Source organism: Myxocyprinus asiaticus, chromosome 40 (genome assembly GCF_019703515.2).
Source record: "Myxocyprinus asiaticus isolate MX2 ecotype Aquarium Trade chromosome 40, UBuf_Myxa_2, whole genome shotgun sequence".
NCBI classification, from domain to species: domain Eukaryota; kingdom Metazoa; phylum Chordata; class Actinopteri; order Cypriniformes; family Catostomidae; genus Myxocyprinus; species Myxocyprinus asiaticus.
The window spans coordinates 3,235,151-3,249,766 of NC_059383.1; the positions used below are offsets into that span (position 1 = coordinate 3,235,151).

Consider the following 14,616-nt stretch of genomic DNA (forward strand, 5'->3'; position numbering starts at 1 on the left):
CCGAGTCTTGTCGGAAGAATGTCATGTGGAGAAGTCCCATGGTTGGTCCTACCCGAGGGGGAAGGAGTTTCTACAAACATGGTAACCAGGGGCAGTGGGGCCTCTGTCCAAGGAAGACGCAGTTTACCGACAGGGAAACGATTTAGCGGAAAATATCACATGGGGTCACCTACGGGGAACCAGTACATATGGAGCACCTACCCCGGTACAGGGCCTAATTAGCACACGTACTGGGCCGGCAGCGAGTTTCTCTGTAAACTTGTCTGCCACAGGGCTAAGGAGGAAAGTCATCCAGGGATCACAACATGTGAACATGAATGGAAGTCAAAAGCACATGTCTTCACCTCATGGGAGGGGAAAGGCGCTATGCGCAAGCGGTACACCCAGCAAGCTGTCCTGGAACTTACCTGTTTGGACCTGACAACACATGGGATGAAACCAGCTCAACCTGGAGATTATAGAACCTCGCAAAGGTGTTGGGTGTTGCCCAGCCCGCTGCTCTGCAGGTGTCCTTGTTTGCCAATTTGTATTTTAGCCCTTGTTTCCTTGTCAGTCTTTACATGTGTTGTCATGTTCTGTGCTTGGTTTCCCATGTTCTGTTTTTTATATTCTGAGTTTCTTTGTTTATCCTTTTGTTAATAAAGCTGTGTTTAGATCCTCATTCCACGCCTGCCTCGTCACAGAAAGACTGACCAAAAAATGGATCTAGCAGCCATGTTCACTCAAATGATCTGGACAGATTTACCCATCAGGGAATACTCCCGTTTCTTCTGCGCCATTGCCAGCCTCACAGGTTTTGAGGACTCCCATCTCAAGGTAATATACCGAATAGGTTTAAACTATTATCGGTGGAGGGAATTGCCTGAAATGTGAGACTACACATGGAGGGAATATGTGAGGTTATCCCAGGACACTCTGAAATCTGAGGATCCTCCTCTCCCTACACTGACCCTGGCTTAAGTGGTCTCGAAGCCTGCCACGGCCAACGAGCCAAAGCCCACGCCTGCCACGGCCAAAGAGCCAGTGCCCACGCCTGCCATGGCCAATGAGCTAGAAGCCTCATCCGTCCCAGAGCCTGCATTGCCAGCTTCGTCCGTCCCAGAGCCTGTGTTGCCAGCCTCGTCTGTCCCAGAGCCAGCATTGTCAACTTCGGCCATCCGGAGGAAGAGAAGGAGAAGAAAGTTTCTGTTCCTGAGCCTCCGCCCATGCCCACTACCACAGAGGTTGTTCCAGAGTCTCTGCCCATGCCCAAGACCACAGAGATCGTTCCCGAGTCTCTTCCCATGTACACGACCACGGAGGTCATTCCCGAGTCTCCGCCCATGTCCACGACCACAGAGGTCGTTTCCCAGTTTCTGCCCATTTTCACTACCACGGAGGTAATTCCCAAGTCTCATCCCATGAACACAACCATGGAGGTCGTTTCTGAGTCTCTACCCATGTTCGTGACCACGGAGGTCATTTCCCATTCATCCAGGACTCTTTGTCTCGAGCCTGCCATGGCTCCGTCTTCCACGGATTCGCCCCTCGAGCCTGCCATGGCTCTGCCTTCAACAGCTTCGCCCCTCGAGCCTGCCATGGCTCCACCTTCCACGGCTTCGCCCCTCAAGCCTGCCACAGCTCTGCCTTCCACGGCTTCGCCCATTGAGCCTGCCACGGCTCCGCCTTCCACGGCTTCGCCCCTCGAGCCTGTCATGACTCCGCCTGCCATGGCTCCGCCCCAGAGTCTGCCACGGCTCCGCCCCAGAGACCATTCCTCCTGCGGCTCCGCCCGCTCCCCCAGAGACTATTCCTCCTGCAGCTCTGCCCGCTCCCCCAGAGACTATTCCTCCTGCGGCTCCGCCCTCTCCCACAGAGACCATTCTTCCTGCGGCTATGCCCGCTCCCCCAGAGAATATTCTTCCTGCAGCTCCGCCCGCTCCCCCAGAGAATCCTCCTACAGCGGCCACCTCCCAGGCCTCCTGACCCTGTCTCGGCCCTGCGGCTGCCTCCCAGGCCTCCTGACCCTGTCTCGGCCCTGCAGCCACCTCCCAGGCCTCCTGACCCTGTCTCAGCCCTGCGGCCACCTCCCAGGATTCCTGACCCTGTCTCGGCCCTGTGGCCGCCTCACAGGACTCCTGACCCAGTCCCCACCTTGAGGTCATCCCCTTGGTCTCCTTGGTCTTCTGGCTGTCTGCCTGATCTGCTCTGGTCTCCCTGGTCTCCTGGCCATCCGCCTGATCTGCTCTGGTCTCCCTGGTCTCCTGGCTGTCCGCCTGATCTGCTCTGGTCTCCTTGGTCTCCTGGCCGTCCACCTGATCTGCTCTGGTCTCCCTGGTCTCCCTGGTCTCCTGGCTGTCTGCCTGATCTGCTTTGGTTTCCTTGGTCTCCTGGCCATCCGCCTGATTTGCTCTAGTCTCCCTGGTCTCCTGGCCGCCTGCCTGATCTGCTCTGGTCTACTTGGTCCTCTGAGCCTGCAGTGTCGCCCTGGCTCTCCATCCCTCCGGCTCTGCCTTGGTTCCAAGCCTCCCTGACTTTGCCTTGTTCCTCTGCTCCCCTTGCCCCTTGTGCCCCCTGAACTATCTGTTTTCCCGCACACCCCATGGATAGTTTGTTTTTTTGTTTTGTTTTTGGAGCATCTGGAATCCGCTCCTTAAAAGGGGGGCTCCGTCACGTATTCCCTGTGTTTTTGCTTAGACTTTTATTTTGAAACTCTTGTTTAGTTGCCCGTTCCTGTTTCCTGTTAATTTTGTACTCCTTTGTAGTTTCTTTTTATGATTGGTTTTCCCCTGATTGTTTTCCCCAGGTGTTCCTCGTTTCCTTGTTTGCCCATTTGTATTTAAACCCTTGTTTCCCCTGGTTTCTTTGTCAGTCTTTACATGTGTTGTCATGTTCTGTGCTTGGTTTCCCATGTTTTGTTTTTTATATTCTGAGTTTCTTTGTTTATACTTTTGTTAATAAAGCTGCATTTAGATCTTCATTCCTTGCCTGCCTCATCACAGAGTGACAGATAGGGAAACACAGACAAAGCTGATACTTAAATGAGACATAACTGGGACTTCTGTTTAAACTCTTCTGAGCTATGAGCAAAAAGATTTTCTTCTGGGACCTTATGATTTATATGGTATACTGGTAGGGTATGTTTCACTGCCAGTAAAAAAATAAAAAATAAATAAATAAATATCTCGAAAGTAATAATTCTCCAGCTAAAAGTAGCATATTAATTTTACCATTCCAAATTTGAATTTAGCATTTTAAATTAAATAGATTGAGTCTGAAGTATTGTGGCTCATTTGGGTGAAAGGCATCTGTTGAAACCCCAAACACAGACGTATTGAGTGAGAGGCATACACTGTGATAAAAGCATTATAATAGCACTGTCAAAGTCTCTTAAGCGGATGTGAGGATGCGCTTTCATGGAAGATTATGTTGTTTCTGAGCTGATTGGCCATGTGACAGCCTCAACTGAGCATGCTCTGTTTGGCCCCTCAGGCTTCGGCCTTAAAACTTCTCCAAAGATGCTAACAAACAACACAGCCTAACAAACAATAGTTGACCTAATTTGTCTTTTTTTTGAGTTGCAGAACAATTTTGTTGCATAAAATTCCCTTTACAAAGTTACACTGTGTATGATGCATTAGGAACATGAGATTTTTACATTTTCTGCTGAGAATGTGTGTGGTTCTTACCAGTTGAATAGTCACTAATACTTGGGTTTGTTAAAATCCCTAACCCACCATATAAGCATGACACGAGTAATAGCGATGTTTGTCTAAGCAAAGACCGCTAATAAAGCTCTGGCAGGCTTATCGCAGTATTGTTGCATTATCATTATGCAGTGGCCAGAAGTTTCTAGGGTCTCTTGTGGTTGAGAGTTATGTTTATGAGGCGAGGGACTTATGAAGGAACAAGGGACATTTATAGGTAGAACATGACATCTATTTCAAACAGCAAATGCTTTAATGTAATGAACCTCATTAACCAATAAAGTTAATGAAGTGGTCATGTGACCAGAGGGACTCAGGGACCTTGTTTATTCACTGTCATGAAAGAAGGATGGTGGTGCTTTGGGGCTCATTAATAACAAAAACAAGAACAAATTGAAGTTTAGTGTGAAAGTCTCTGCTAGCAAGCACCTGGATATCTGGTTGAAAAAATGAGCACAAAATGTTTTTGATTAGATTTAATGAGATGACAATCAAATTGTCGCCAAATGGTGTTTGATGTCAGTGTTAATGAAACATGTCAAAGACATGCCTGGGACATATTTCTCCAAAAAAATAAAAATAATTACAAAATAAATAAATAAATAAAAATAAAATTAAATAGAATTATTGTAAAATAGTGAAATTATATTTTTCTTAAAAAAATAATAATAATAATAAGCATAGCATGATGTTCATGGCAATTTAACACACTCAACTTTCATTGCAGTAAAGCAAAAATAAATAAATAAATAAAATAAAATAAAATAAAAACTAAAAAGTATAATAAAATAAAAATGCATCTCATAATTGAAATGCAATCAATCAATAAATAAAATAATGATATACTATTCAATTTGTGAAGTATTAATAACCCTTTACATAAATGCTCCCTTTGTTAAGGGTCAGTCATTTGCAAATGCATTTTAAATCAACCACAAGCAGTTATAGCAACATGAATAAAAAGGGCAGCTTTCAACCATGCTTGCCCAACAGTGAACATTTTTATAAATGCTCAATTAACAAATACTTATATTAATCAAAAACATAAAATGCCCTATTTCATTATTTATATGTCACAATGTAGACAAAAAAGAGTATTAGTGATATTAAAAGTATTAATTTAAACCCCTTTATACTGCAAACCCTTAACAAAGGGAACATTAATGTATTATTATCAAATTATTTCTGTATCATATAGGATTATTTGATGTACTGCCTTTAATTTATCCTTATTTAAATAAGAAAATGATTGTATAAAATAATTTATTTTACTGTAAAGAATGGCTGAATTGCTGTAACAATCTAATAACAATCACTATTGGAAAAAAAAAAGGAAAATAATGTCAGATTGTAAAATAAATAAATAAATAAAATACAATGATAAAAATGATTATTTATTTATTTATTTATTTATTTTTTGTGTGCCAAATATATATATATATATATATTTTTATTTTTTATGCCTAATTCTTATTTATTTATTTATTTTTGGCTGACATTTATTTATTCTATGTGACTTATTATTTTATCCATTTATAAATGTGACTTTTGACATATGATTTCATTAATTAATAGCAACACCACCAAAGGAATATAACAATATTGCAATGATACAGTTTATGCATGCTAAACTCTTCTGAATAGCAGAATAGAGCCAATAATCCACCCAAACCTTATCTTGCTCAGCAGTGATTGCCTATCAAGGGCAGACAACAGCTCATTATTGTTAAAGTTAATCTAAAAAAATGCTTTTGCAGTGGATTGCAGTGATAAATAAGGCTGCTTTGATGGCCAAAATAACTACAGAAGAGTGCAGTAAGATCAGATCAAACGCTGCTGTCACTGGCTCTCACAGAGGTCACGTAAAACTCACCCTGACCCTAGTGTGATCATTAAAAGTTCTGTCACTGAGATAGAGAGCCCCTCACTGCACTGCAAAAATAAATAAATAAAACCTCGCAGCATCCTCTGACCCACCTGTAATTAATTTGAACACCTCTGGTGAGGGACACAACGCTTCTCTGGGGGGTTGGGGAGGGCGGGGTTGGGGGACACAGCTGTCAGTAGGTGGCTCACACAGACCCAACACTTACAGTGCAGTATTAAAATATTATAGTATATATTCATAAATAAGTATTCTATTAATATATACATATTATTTACTTTAAATATTTATAGTATTTTAAAGATTAAATTATTGCAAATGAATTGCAAAATTTGCAAAATTAACTGCAAAAAAAAAGGAAATCTTGTGAAGCACTTGCTTCAGTTTCACACATGACAATAAAAGACTGAGCACAAGCTGGTCTTCAATAAATTGTTTAATCAATCACAATAATGACAATTGTGCATGTGCACAATTTACGATTTAAATGTATCCAAGTGGCTCGTGTGTTTTGACTACATTCACCAAAATTAGTTCAGATCCATCCATTTAATCCTTTAAAATGTGTATAATGAGTTTCAATAACGTCTGTATGTTTTAATGTATAACAAAGCGTGTTCTAAGAACACAGCAGATCTATCTTTTTTCCTACAGTTTGTCGACTGCACACCAACACAGAGGTAAAAAACAGGAGCTGATATTAAAAATAGCTTTACATATTTAACACAGATTTAGTAATTGCTTAAATTGGCAAAATCAACCGATCAAACTATTACCTCACAAACATAATGTAAAAAGCATAACTTAATGAAGACTCATGCGCTGATATAAACTCCACTTACAATGTGTGCTTAAAACAAGAACTGTCCTTTGTTTTTTTCTTCTGCAGTGCATTTCACGTAATGCTGCCAATCAAGAACAACATGCCGATAAATAACTCTTGTTTGTGTGTTCCTCATCTCTAGATTATTAATTTAGATCAACATCAATGCCGATAAAAAACATGGATAAATGAGCATTGCTGAAAGCAACTTTGTAGAAATGAACGGAGCAGCATTGATTAGACTGTCTGACTGATGGCCTATTACGTAAGAGTTGTTTCGGCTCATGAAACTCACCTGTGATTGGCTGGATGGTTGCTCAGTCAGCCCAAAGTAACAAAATGCAAAGAATACTGTATACAAATCCACCATTTGGACTCGATATATGTTTAGCTTGAAAAAGTGCGGAGGACAAAATCACCTTTTTAAAGAGCGCGGGGACACGTCACCCAAGGCTGCTATGCACTTGACATTGACCCCAAAAGTATTTGGACACTTAAGTCACACACACAAAATTCTGAATAACTTTGCATAAGGAAAAAAAAAAAATATATATATATATATATATATATATATATATATATATATATATATATATATATATATATATTAAAGAGAGCTCAAAGACATAAACATTTCAACACTTTCTGGATGTCCAACATTACTGAAATAGTCCATAGTTAAAATGATGAATGTGTGGTTACTCTGTAGGACACCTTTGGAACTGACTTCAAACATCCTCTGAAATCATTGCCATTCATTCTTAAACGACAGCAAAGCTCAGAAAAGTGAAGTTAGTTCTGAGAAAAGCTTTATCATAAATTGTTTGCAGAGGACACTTGATTTTATATTTAGTTTTCTAATGAAATGGCATTCAGTAATATTTAAATTATCTTTAAGTTTTACCCAATTTAAAAGTGTCCAAATATGTTTTATTCTGTATGCATGTAGGCCTAAGGCAAAATGCTGCAAAGCTTGGTAAGAAACTAAAAATGCCATTATAATAATTAAATAAAATTAAAGTGCTATAGTACTAAAATTGGTAAGCTGCCAACACAACAATTAAATCTTACAAGTAATATCTTAACAACTGCCTTTGCTGTTAGTCTGATGTAGTATTGTCATCTGTATCAAGGCATATAGATTAAGTTGTTTGCTCATTTATTTAGTTAACTGGAAGCGATGCAATTTTGTTATTTTAAAATGACTATTTTGTCTTTATTTAGAACTTTAGAAAGTTATTTTAAGGTCTGGTTTAAACTAGCTATCATTTATTTTTTGAACTTTTTAAATCCCTTTTTATCTACAGACTTTACTGGTTTAGCCAGTAAAGAAAATGCATTATAAAAATACAACTTATTACATGTATAAAAACATGATATATTATATTTAAAAAAAAAATATATATATATATATATATATATATATATATATATATATATATATATATATATATATATATATATATGTATGGCTGTTCCACAGTTGTTGTGTCATTTCCACCATACCAAACAATTTTGCCCCAATTTTTTAGTGTACTTGTTGACCAAGTCGACAAAAGTGTCAGTGAAGAGCATACTTGATACGAAATATGAGAAAAGTGAAGTCTGAAGAAAACAAAGAAAATTCATGGTAAATATCACTTGAGCAGAATATTTTTATTGGGCGTCATTTCCAATCAAGCAGTTATTTTGCCAAATTATGCAAAATGTGTGAAAATAGTATTTAATTGTGTGTATTGAGGATACATCAAGTGTCAGCTTTAAAACAAAAGAGTTGGTCATTTTACTTCAAAACATTAAAAATGTAATTTCCATAAGCATCATTTCAATGACACTGTGGTGGGGATTTTTATGACTTTCAGAAAAAAAAAAAATGACAGCTGTCATGTATTGCATTTACATTCACTGTTGGACATTTTAAGTAGATTAAAAGTCTATCTGTCTTCAGTAGTTCGCAAGTAAATGTAATACTGCATTGAGGATAGTGTAAACGTGTGGCTCGCTGTCCTGGGCGAAAGGGGCTCGTAGCTCGAGACTCGACCCGAGCTCGAATACCCCCCAAAAGTTGCCAGAAAACAGGACAGCGAGCCTTTGTATCTGAGACAAGACGAAGTATTTTATGATGCTTCTTATACCCCCAAAAAGGAGCATGAAACGATTAAATGAATTTGAGGGATGGGGGTGGGAGTCGCTTGCTGAGCCCTGTGTAAGGTGGGCAGAGGTGCTAAAATATAATAGAATGCGCAGAGGGTGCTAGTGGAGGCAGCCTCGCACAGGGTCTGCTCTGGGGATAGGAAACTGGGAGGTGTAGAATAGGTAGAGATGGAGAATAAAAATAGGCTGAAGCACTGAAGAGACAGTGGCAGTTGCGGCCGCATGGAAATGAGCTCTGCGAAAGCTGAAAAGCGCTGGAGGGATCATTACACCCGAATACGTAGGCCGCCCCCATGGTAGGGCAGGGTCGCCTGGACGGAGCCGTGAATCCTAGCCACCCGGACTGACCTTAAGTCTCCCTCCGGGCTAGGTGGGTTCAACAGATGGGCCCGTGCAGCGAACAGATGAACCCCGAGGGACAGCGGCCGCTCGAGCAGGCAAGCCCAACCTGCGATTGAATGGGGGCCCTCGCTGCATTCGACCGGGAAAGTCCTCCCGAGCTTTGAACGGGAGAACCCACGATACAAATAAACATGAACAGCTCATTCTGCATTTGGACGGGAGAACCATTGCTGCGGTTTGAACGAGAGAGCCCTTGATGGATTGTGCTGGAGGATTCTGCCACACCCGAGCGGAGGCGTGGATCCTAGCCGCTCGGGCAGATCACCCCGAGTGTAGGCGTGAATCCTAGGCACTCGGAAACGAAGCCTCTCCTCCTGACAATGGGGGCCCTCACGGCATTTGAACGGGGGAGTCCTCGCTGCACTTCGAACGGGGGAGCCCACGATACAAATAAACGTGAGTTAGCTCACACTGCATTCGAATGGAGGAACCCCCTGCTGCGGTTCGATCAGGAGAGCCAGTCATTGCAGTTTCCCCGACTGAAATCAAGTTTAGATAGGAGAACATATGAACAGCTGTAGGGAGCTGTTTCACATGTATACGGTTCCAAAGTGGTCGGCGTGCGGAAGCAGCTTCGCGCAACGGACTGCTCCGGGTGGTAAGTTTAGATCAGAGAACATATGAGCAGTCGCAGAGAGATGTTTGACATGTATACATTGCCAAAGCAGCCAGTTTGCAGAAGCAACTTCACGCTATAATCTGCTTCGGCGAATAGAGAATAGAAAGAAAGACAGAATAAAATATAACACTTATCGTGGAAGCGGTCAATACTGCAAAAACAAATGAGCTGATGTGGCATCTTCTGTTGAATAACGAGATTGTTTGGATGGAAGAGCTGTTCTGATGAAGGCGAATGCTTTGCAGCGAAGTTGCATCCGATGATCCGAATCACTTGTACGGGTCTGTTCATGGGTAGTGGGCGGGGCCGAATGCCAGAAGACTCAATGCTACGTAGAGGTAAGCAGCTGTTTATATACTATTACTGTGATTGGTCGGATTAAATGACTTGCTCCTCCCAAACCTTATTAAATGAAACTCCATATAGCAACAACAGCCTCTTTATTACATTTTGATCTCTTTTATTCATGAAATCTTAAACAACTGCAATGGTAATATGGTGCCATTATTTTTGTCATGATGCATACCTTCAGTAGCTGCCTTTTCCTGGCCAAACAATGTATGAACTCCAGCAGCATTCTGCTGACATCATCAGTTGTTCGCATACCGATTTGCCCATAGCATGATATAATAAACAACAAAGAATCACCAAAACTATCATACTTACAATGAACTAAACAGCATTTCCCAAAGGAAAGATAAATCGAAAAGGTGATCTTTTTTAATACTTGTAAACTATTTATCCTAGACAGAAATGAGCAAATGCTGTTTAAAATAGCAAATGGACACTTGCTGAAGTCTCAGATGTTTCTCCACTGAAAAACAACCCCAGTAATATCACATGTCTCCTCTAGACTTTCAGAATAGTTCTCAAAAATGCCTCAAACTGTGCCAATATACCAAAGTTTGCAATAAAATATACAGTTTCACAGAACACATGAAAAGTACAGTACGTTGTAGAACATGCTTAATTTTATAGTGTAATGACAAAGTAGTATTATAACAAAATACAAAGAGCGACCCTTGTAGTTGACTCCGGACATTAAACTGGAATAGAATAAATTATTTTTACACCCAAACAATTACACACAGCATCTGTAAGTCTCCAGAGCTATTAAAGAGCAACTTCTGAGCAATATAATCTATTGTGCATATATATTCCTTCTGTAGATGCTCTTATTTGAGTCATTAAAATGACTGGAAAACCATATAGCATGACTCCGGAGTGGATGCAATGTATAGCGTATACATTCCTCCATACATATTACAGTTTATCCCTTAGATTCATAAATGCTGGGAAAAATCAAAGTGACATTCCTTATTGGAGCATCTCCTTAACTCCTTGCCCTCAGTAAACTGGATTAAACATGCATCTCCTAGAGCTGTTTTTGTTGTTATTCTTGCTCTTTAATGTGCAATGCTCAAGAGCGCTCATCTCATGTTTATAGCTCTTACTCATGGCCCTCCTCAGACTGCATGCATCGGTTATGCACAATAACACGAGGGCTTATTATTATTTATGGGGTGGAACATTGTCAAGTGCTCCTTGTGCTTTAGAATGACCTTCATTTAGTTTGAGGCCATAAACCTTGACCGTGTTATGGCGAGGTATATTCCATACACATTACAAATACAGATCATACATCACAAACTGGAACTTATGTCACATTTGAAGCTATGTTTAAAGAGCAGTACTTGACATAAATATGTTTTATGATGTTAAACTGGTTGAGAGATGGGGAGAAGGCTCATAATTCTTACAAGTAAGATGTTACAGATGAACGTGACAGAGCTGAGATCATAAGATGAATTAATATTGCTTTGAGTACAGCAGGAGAGAGTTAACTGTGATTTACAATGCACCAATTCACATTTATTAAAATCATTTCAGTGGCAAAAGTAATAATAAAATTTTTTTAAAAAAAAACAGGGCTTTTAAAGGAATGTGCCATGTTCAAGTTAAACTCAATGGACACCATGCTGTCGATTACTGCAAACAATTATGTATTTAAACTCAGTGTAGCTGGGTTTGGGTTACCGCCTCCAATTATTTTTAAATGTTTAATGCGTTATTTTTTTCTTTAACATGATTAATGCATTTACCAATTTTCACATTAGATTCTGCTTATTTAAGAGATTAATGACCATTGCAGTGAATATGCAACATATAAGGAAGTGTTTTTTCAATTATTCAACCTCCCACTTACACTTTGAGAAACTTTTAATGTGTCTTGAATTGGTGCTATTTTAGTGCATTTCTATCTTTATACTGTTGAAGTCTTTGTTTTAAAAAATGTTAATAAAACATTATTGTTAACATTATTGGATCAGTGTTGAGTGTAATCCGATTTTAAAAAAATAATAATTAGTAACTAATTTAATTACATTTTATTTAAAAAAGTGTAACACACTACATTTGAAATTATTGTAATCTGATTACAATTAATTTAATTTAATAACTTGTAAACAATAATCTCATTTAATAAACTTGTAATTGGGTTACAAATACAAAGTTTAAAATACATTTAAAACTTGAATTATGTTCATATGTAGATCTGCTTGCATTTCTGTGACTGTGGTGCTGAGTGTATGACTTATGTGCTACAATGAACAAGGAGGAAATATATACATTGTTTTGAATTTATTGAGCAGGAAGTGTTTTAGAAAGTAAATTAGAAGTGAAGTAATAAGTAATGTGACTATTTTCTTTCTATTAAGTAATCAGAATTCCTCATTTGTAGTGGATTACTTTTGAGTAATTTACCCAACATTGACCGGGATAAAAAAGCATAGCCACAAGATATTGTGTGTTAATATGAGACTACTATGATAAAACCTTTTAACCATGTCCTAGAGAATATCCAATCTTTGGACTCCTGCCATGACTATGTAAGCCTCTAAACCTGCCAACCTTCTCATGAGATGGGCAAATATTCCAGAAAGGGATTGTTTACATAGATTAAAAATACATGTATGACGTTGAATATGCATAGGAAAGTATATCATTCACTTTGAATAGAGGTCCCACTGCTAAAGGGGCTATTTAAACAACTTTACAAATCAAAAACACATTTGATTTTTTCTACAAAATAATAATTATAAGCACTGTAGCAAAAATATGGGCTGCACATTTTCACGTTTAAACCCTCCTTCCAGATGCCTTGCCTATAGACTTCCATTGTGAGGTCATTGCTGTACACAACTTTTAAAAACTTTGGAAAAATGTATTATACAGTACATTATTTTCAGTAGTAATCAACAGAATGTCACAGATGCTGTAAACATAGCTTGACTTGTATGGACCATTCCTTTAAGAATTATCCACTGAAAAATACTTTGTAGAAGCAGCATATAGATACACATATATAAACAGCATGTTAGATCAACATACTGTAAACAAGCACAGGACTGTTACATTTACAGCTCTACAGTGAATAGCATAAATCTCACCTTTGAAGAAGCAGTCTTTGCTGTGAATAACGTATATCCTCCTGTGCTGCAGGCATGCGGTGCGATACAGCTCGCAGTGATTCTCATAAAAACGTCCATCTGAGCCACAGACAGGCACAAACGACGTGTGGCATCTTTCCTGGCACACACATTCAGCCCGGCCCGTTCGATCCCTGATCACACACTCCCGACCACGACCACAGTATGTCCTCTTGCATTGACTCTCATCTGGAAAATGAAAGTTCAGTTAAGATAAGTGCTGTCAATTAGTATTTTTTTTTTTAATTAATTATGTGTTCTGCCAATTACTAAAAATTAATGATTAAATCACATATATATAATTTTCAAATATATTCAAATAATTTAAATACATTACTCTGTTGTGGCAGAGAAATAAAGCGTTGATTCAACAATGGTTTTTATTTCTTTGTTTGAACATTAGCCTATCATTGGCCAACATTCCAAATTAATCCATTATGCAATTGCATTCTTCAATCTGTCTGAGGCAGACTTATCAATGTTGTCTAAATGATGTTGCAACTACTGAGCAATAACATACTGTGCAATGAATGTAGTGGAACAAAGACAAAACATTACAAATGCCAGGAACACAATATACTGTCCCAGAGAGTATGTTAAAAATTCTCCAAACAAGTCAAAAACACCCAGTGCCCCCACTGTGTCAACTAACCCAACCCTTGCTGGTTTCTCCCATTTGCACTTAGACCAGCATGAACAATTGCTGGATCGGCATTCTCAGAGCCAGTGAAGCACAGTATGGGAGAGTTCCTGCTGGGATCATGAGTTGGATTTGGTCACCTTCTAAGGGTGACATCTGGAAGGTGGAGTCAGATTCCCAATTAAATCTGGACCTCTTACTGAGAACGCTGGAGTGGACTCTCTAGAGCAACAAACCCCGATTACTGGTGTCTGCTTAATGAATTACATACAGTTTATGTCTACTAGATTATGGGGCTTGATTATGCACTTCACCAGAGTTGCAGCACTGTTAGCATTTCAGTGTTTCCAATTAAAGTTGCATGGCTCAGACTTTTGATATTTACAAGAAAATGTGAGTAGCATTTGTAGGGTTACCACTTCTGGAGTAATAAAATATGGGACACTCTCTCTAGAGTTGTTGTGGTTGGGGGTGCTGGCTTACGGTTTCAGACAATCCCATAATACACCCTCCACAGTTTTAGTACATTTTAGCACAATATGTGGACTTTTCCATAGGCAAAATTTTAAACAAATATCAAGGTTAAATTAACGATCGTCAATGATTGTGCTGTGACACCAACTTTAATACGGGACAAATACTGATTAGTTATGGAACACATAATTTTATCTTTAAATACAGGATGATCCCCTATTTTACAGGACGGGTGGCAACCCTAGGCACTTGCCCAGGCAAAAGTTACCACCGAGTAACTAACCTGATTCTGGTGGTTGGTAGTACATTACTAAATCGTTGCACTGGTGTTCTGAGTGGTTGCTAAGGCGTTACAAGGTGGCTGCTAGGGTGTTCACTGATCACTCAGGAAATCAACATGTTGGTTCCGAGTGTTAATTTATCCTGAAATCCACCCCATTCTGCT

At 39.5% G+C, this 14,616-nt stretch overlaps 1 protein-coding gene across 1 annotated transcript in view; it reads right to left on the reverse strand.

Annotated features, from left to right (window-relative positions):
- Positions 1–14,616, reverse strand: part of LOC127430651 (follistatin-related protein 4-like) — a 376,155-nt gene that overhangs the window by 195,730 nt on the left and 165,809 nt on the right. Inside the window, exon 4 of the mRNA XM_051680578.1 lies at positions 13,019–13,246. Within this exon, the coding sequence (XP_051536538.1) occupies positions 13,019–13,246 (228 nt within the window). The remainder of the gene's footprint in view (positions 1–13,018; positions 13,247–14,616) is intronic.